Source organism: Megalops cyprinoides, chromosome 21 (assembly GCF_013368585.1).
Source record: "Megalops cyprinoides isolate fMegCyp1 chromosome 21, fMegCyp1.pri, whole genome shotgun sequence".
In the NCBI taxonomy this organism is placed as follows: domain Eukaryota; kingdom Metazoa; phylum Chordata; class Actinopteri; order Elopiformes; family Megalopidae; genus Megalops; species Megalops cyprinoides.
In genome coordinates, this window is record NC_050603.1 from 4,900,964 (window position 1) to 4,907,500 (window position 6,537).

The following is a 6,537-nucleotide window of genomic DNA, read 5'->3' on the forward strand; positions in this document are numbered from 1 at the left end:
AAATGATGTCCTGGAGGGTGGGCTGCCCCTCTGTGAGCCAGAGTCCCTTGTGTTGAGTGGTTTTCCGGTCTGATCGGCCGTCGTGATTGAAGAGGAGGATGACGAGTCAACTGCACATTCTTCAGAGGGTCAGGAATCAAAAAAACAAAGATCTCAATCACATAAATCGAATTCAAACAAACTGAAAACACTACAACACCCGCACCCTCAAAATAGTTTAAAAATTCCTTTGAAAGTCTATTGATTAAAAACAAACAAATAAAAAAAACATAGAAACTGTAGTAGATGGATATCTGAAAAAAAAAATTCAGAACTAACAAAATGCCCTCCGAAACATAGCCAACATGGCACAGAGTGTGTGTGTGTCCACAGTTGCTGGAGGTAAAAAAAAAAAAAAAAAAAGAAAGAAATAAAAACACAGACGGGGAAAAGGTGGTGTGTAAAACAGTGCTTGCATATCAGTAGTCAGGTAGTGTCTGTTTCCCTCCAATCAGAGAGGAAGAGAGAGAGAGAGAGGAAGCTGTAGTGAGCAGTTTTGCAATGTCTCTGCTCAGTTGTCGCCCCCTGGTGGAGAGAGCCTTAATAACAGCCTCAGACTGGCAGACCTGCTGGAGTGTGGGATTGCCACAGGGAAGGAGAGATAAGAAAAAGAGGGAGAGATGGAACGAGAAAAAGAGGGAGGGAGAAGAGGGTGGAGGAAGAGAGGGGGTAATGAGTGGGAGGAGAGGGGTAGAGGACCAGAATGACTGATGGAGAGGGAGAAAGGTCAGAGTGAAAGAGTGAAAGTTAGGGGAAAGTATGGGTGAAAAGGGGGAGGAGTTAGGAGGTGGACGGTACAACATGGCCAGAGGTGAGGTGATTGGTTGAGAGGTGGAGAGAGGGCGGAGTGGAGGTACAGGTGACCAGGACAACGCGGAGGTGATCAGGTGAGGTTTGGAGTATTGGGGGGGTGGTTGTCCCTCCCGCTCTGTGAGGGGTGCAGGTTTCGGGGGTACCCTGGGGCGGGGTCAGTCCATGGTGCCACTCTCGGAGCGGGAGATGGTGAGGGTGTTGGCGGAGGGGAAGAGCTCTCGGTGGTCAGTGGGGCTGTGATAGTCGGAGGTGAGGTCGGGCTCCAGGAGGGAGGACAGGGTGAAGTGGGAGGAGCCCTTCTTCAGGCACTGCGTGTAGAAGTTCAGCAGCATGTCCAGCTTGCTCTCGATGGACTGCACCTGGAGAACACACAGCACTGTCAATCAAACAAGACACGTCACCCCAACGATGCCTGTCAATCAAACAACAAATACCACCCCAACGATGCCTGTCAAACAACAAATACCACCCCAACGATGCCTGTCAAACAACAAATACCACCCCAACGATGCCTGTCAAACAACAAATACCACCCCAATGACGCCTGTCAAACAAGACACGTCACCTCAATGATGCCTTTCGATCAAACAACACATGTCACCCCCAACCATGCCTGTCACTCAAACAATGCACGTCACCTCATCGATGCCTGTCACTCAAACAAGATACGTCACCCCAACGGCATCTGTCAATCAAACAACACACATCACTCCAGTATTGCCTGTCACTCAAACAACGCGTGTGACCCCAATGTTGCCTGTCACTAAAACAACGCATGTCTTTCTCATATCACCAGCTGAAGACCAGTGAAAAGAAGGAGGGAAAATGTGAAGGAAGAAAGAGGTAGAAGGGGAGAGAGGGAGATGCAGAGAGAGAGAAAGAACAGAGAGGAGGACTTGGACTCAATATGTCCCCTTTCCCTACAGCGGTATCCCACAATGCACCTGTCACAAAGAGGGTTGCCAGTACAGATCCTCCCCAACCAATCAGGGATCAGAGATCTCTCGGTAGTGTGAGGTGCCACAGGTGTACCAGCTGACAGCTTTTTTGAAGCTGAAAGTTTTTGAAGTTGAGAGCTGAAGCTGAAATGTGAGCTGTGGGATTCAGAGTCAGTCCAGGGCTCTGCAGGGCTCTGTAGGGTGCAGGGTGTCGGGCAAATGGGCCCCTCACCTGCTTCTCCACCTTCACCACGCGCCCCATCATGCTCAGCTCGTCCTGGGGGTCCACCTCAGGGGGCGTCTTCTCGCCCTTCTCGCTGCGCACCTTCTTATCGGGCTGAATGGACCCTCGACCCACGATCTGATCCACCCTGCGGGGAGAGAGAGGGGTCAGAGGGGGAGCAGGTTGCGTACGTAGGTTGGACAACAGTGTACTTATGTATTTACATAGGGTAGAAAGTTGATATTGTGGTGAGGGAGCAGCACCTGTAACCACAGGGTTACAGGTTTAAACTTATGGCGTGACACCAGAGCTATGCAAGGTCCTGTACTTAACCTGAACAACTTCAGTAAACACCCAGCTGTGTAAGAGACAGGTACTGTGTGTGCAACAAACAGATTCTATGCAAGCTAACAGGATAATGGTGTCTGCCCGCCACAAAAATGCATGTGAATGTATGTGTGTGCTTGTAGTTCATATGATCTGCAGTCATGTGCTGCACACACACATACATCTTTCACTGTATGTGTGTTTGAAGAACTAATCACCTGTTCTGCAGGTGTGTGTGTGTATATGTGTGTGTGTGTGTGTGTGTGTGTGTGTGTGTGTTTGTGTTATTCTCACCTGGTCTGAAGACTCTTGATCCTGCCCAGCATGTCCAGGTGTCCAGCGGAGTACTGCTCGATAACGTCCTTCACATCGTACGGTCGCAGAGTCTCCTTGAACTTGCGCTTGGCCACCAGGAACTTGAGGATCCTGTACATACATGAACAGAGCAAACCTAATGCCAACCACACACCAGGGGCTGGTTTCATTATATAACCACACACCAGGGGCTGGTTTCATGACATAACCACACACCAGGGGCTGGTTTCATGACATAACCACACACCAGGGGCTGGTTTCATGACATAACCACACACCAGGGCCAGTCTCCGCTGGTTTCAATACATAACCACACACCAGGGGCAGTGTCCGCTGGTTTCAATATATAACCACAAACCAGGGGCAGTGTCCGCTGGTTTCAATACATAACCACACACCAGGGGCTGGTTTCATTACATAACCACACACCAGGGGCAGTCTCTGCTGGTTTCACTATACAACTACACACCAGCAGCTGTCTCTGCTGGTTTCACTCTGTAACCACACACCAGGGGTGCACCCTGCTGGTTTCACTCTGTAACCACACACCAGGGGTGCACCCTGCTGGTTTCCCTCTGTAACCACACACCAGCAGCTGTCTCTGCTGGTTTCACTCTGTAACCACACACCAGGGGTGCACCCTGCTGGTTTCATTGCATAGCCACACTGGTAACCAATGGAATAATGTTGGCCAGGTCAAATTCCCAGAGAATGACTCAAACCCAAACAACAGCGACAATAATGTGAGACAGAAATAGGAATGCACTGGCCAAATGGCAGTTACTGCACATTTCCACCTGAGGGATAACTAATGGCACCTGTCCCTCGTTTCCATGCCGATAAAGACTCCATCCACCTCCTTGTGTACCGGGCGGTTGCGCACACCACCCCTGTCAGTGAAGCCTCGCTCTGCCACAAACCGCCTCCCCAGCAATCCCTCTTTCCCCTGCCGCAGAAATCCCTCTTTCTGCTGTAAAAGCAGTCGCCGTATCGCCTCTCTGCGCTCAATGACACAGCGACGCGAGCAATGAGCCAGGATCAGAGGGGTTACCGCAGCGACGCCGCGCTAAACTCCCCGCACAAAAGAATCATCCCCGTGCCCCCCCCCCCCCCCCCCCCCCCCTCCCCCGGACGAACACGAGCGAGAGGACAGCGGAGGCAGCATCTAACCTCTGCTCACGCGGCGACCATCTCCACGGCAACACACCCCTTTGGAAGGCTGTCTAATCAAGGCGACCATGCAGAAGCCTGTCAGTATTAATCCATAATAAACTACCAGGCGTCAGAGTATCAGGCACTTCCATTGATTTGTGAGGGCTGTGTCATCACAGGTCAGCGGCGCCCTGTGAAATGCCAGCATCCCACAATCCCTCTCCCTTGAAAGACCTTTCAGCTTTTTTTTCTATTTCTTCATATCAGTAACCTGTACTATATCACAACGTGAAAGGTATGTGTCAGTGACCATATGTGAGGCAGTTATAAGTCATCATAAGTACTGGGTGTCTTGCCGGAGTCCTCTTAGGTGTCGAAGCAGTTCCCTGACACTGGAATGTGAACTGATGGTGTGATTGAGACTAGATGCATGACACACATGGGCTGGCAGTGTAGCATAATGGTAAGGAGCAGGGTTCTGAAAATGAAAGGTTGCTGGTTTGATTCCACACTAGGGCACTGCTGTTGTACCCTTGAGCAATTTACTTAACCTAGAATTGCTTCAATACATATAGAGCTGTATAAATGGGTAACATATAAAAAATTATATTACATTTATTCATTTGGCAGATGCTTTTATCCAAAGTGTCTTACAAGTGAGTAACCTATGTCACTCTGGATAGGAGTATCTGTTAAATGCCAACAATGCAATGTAATGTAACGTACACATGCTTACACTGGGACCACAGATTGGTGCTCCTGTATCTCGGTGTAAAATGGGGGCAGTGTAAAATGGGGACAGTGTAAAATGGGGACAGTGTAAACCGTGTTGGGGATGTTGTTCAGAGCACACAGCTGCACTCTCCAGTGAAAGCTGATTCTCCTCCTTTTCACTACCACATTACAGAGCCTGGTCCTGCTGGCGTGGCAGAAAGGCAAAACCCCCAAATGTAAAAAAAAAAACAACAAAAAAAAAAACTGCATGGTGAAACAGCAGCACTTAAAGCGTCACCCGGCGCGGTGATGGATAACTTCACAGGCCTCAGCGAGCAGTGCGGGGGGGGTCGGCGTTTGGGGGGGGGGGGGGGGGGGGGTTGGCAGCAGGGCCTTTTCCTTTTTACGAGGAAACCCTATCTCCCGCAAACAGCTGCTGGCCTGCGGGATAAGGCTCCTTTTAATATCCCCCACGCTCTGTCAGAAGGGAAGAAAAGGAGGCGAGTCAAAGTCCCGGACAGCTGCTGCCCTTGGGGGGGGGAGGGGGGGGGGAGGATGGGGTGGACCACACCGGGGCTACAACAGAGCTGAAGACACAGCTCCTCCACTCTCACCTGAGCACCTGAAACACTACCCTCCAAAGGTATTTCTCTTGTCTCAAAACTGCTACCCACTAAACCATATGTAAAAAAAAAAATGTAAATGTAAATGAAGAGTGTGTGTGAGCAGGTGAGCAGGGGTTCGAGACCGCGCCTCCCTGCGCTGTGCCATGCACCTCCCCGCACCACCCTGCGTCTCCCCGCTCCCCGAGGACGAGGACATCCACAGCTGGCACGGCAGCCGCGGTCCCCACACCCTCCCGAGGAGAGAGGCGTGTTGCCTTTCTTGATGACTCGAGTTTTCTTATTTTCTGCAGCTCTTTTTGCAGGTAGCTGCACATTTTGCCGAGGCGGGTCTCAGGTGCAGGTAAAAATAAAGGGTAAGGAAGACGGGGGGAAAAAAGAAGAAGGAGCAAAAAAAAAAAAAAAAAAAAAAACTAAACAAAATCCCATTTATTTTCTTCCTCCAAGGGCTTTCTGCAAAGTGCTGAGTGGCTAACGACTGCCTCGCTCTCCGGAACACATACATAGCACAGCACCCCAATAGTGCTACATGGGCAACCCTAATGTCCCCCCCTCCCCCACCCCTTTTTTTTCCCAAGTCTCTTTTGGGCGTGGACCACTTCTCTACACATATCGTAGTATGGACTCTAACTCCATCCACTTGCACTCAGTAAGAGTAGCGGGCGGGTAGTCTGGCTTGTTACCAGAAGGGTATTTTGGTTCAAATACCCTGTCCGAGGGAAGCGCTTGACCTGAATTGCTATAATACAGCCCAGAGCAGTACACCTGGGTAAAGTGGAAACTGCAAGCACTGAAAAAGGAAAAAATGTATGAATATAATCTCACCTAATTACCCAGCATCTGGACTCGTGTGCTTCTGTTTCCTCCCACTAGACAACTTTACACAAGTGTATGAAATTTCTCAAAATAAAGCAAGGAATTTTCTGCATACCACATAAAATAATAATTACATAATAATGTTTTATGTATAAAGTATACTAATTACATTACTATTGTTTATGTTAAAAAAGTGTAATATTACTATGTCCTGCACAATTAGAATAATGCAGATATTTGGATTTGTTTTGAGGCGAGGGAGAGGTGGGGGGGGGTCCCCATATTTAAGTGCCTTGCCCCCCAAAGTGTGCAAGTTCCAGTTTGTTTGAGAGAAGCACACAAGGACTTTTTTGCACATTCTTCCTGCGATCTCCGAAAAGCACGCGCAACCCATCTCCACTGTGATAAACTGCAAGGCTCACTTTAAAGTGAAACCTCAGCATTTTGTCTATTGCTAATTTTACTTTGTTTTTTCATAAGGACATCCATCTTCAGCTGAAGTAGCTGCACAGAACTGACGGCCTTTCTCTGGTCTTTTCTCTGCACACTTCTGAACTTGCTCAAGTACCTATCTCCT

The 6,537-nt window shown here is 49.2% G+C and overlaps 1 protein-coding gene across 1 annotated transcript in view; it reads right to left on the reverse strand.

Moving 5' to 3' along the window:
- Positions 1-723: 723 nt before the first annotated feature.
- Positions 724-6,537, reverse strand: part of LOC118796565 (potassium voltage-gated channel subfamily KQT member 4) — a 56,696-nt gene continuing 50,882 nt past the window's right edge. The window contains exons 12-14 of the mRNA XM_036555520.1: positions 2,635-2,766; positions 2,023-2,161; positions 724-1,211 (exon numbers count right to left, since the gene is read on the reverse strand). Coding sequence (XP_036411413.1) covers positions 1,008-1,211; positions 2,023-2,161; positions 2,635-2,766 — 475 coding nt within the window. The 3' untranslated portion in view covers positions 724-1,007. The remainder of the gene's footprint in view (positions 1,212-2,022; positions 2,162-2,634; positions 2,767-6,537) is intronic.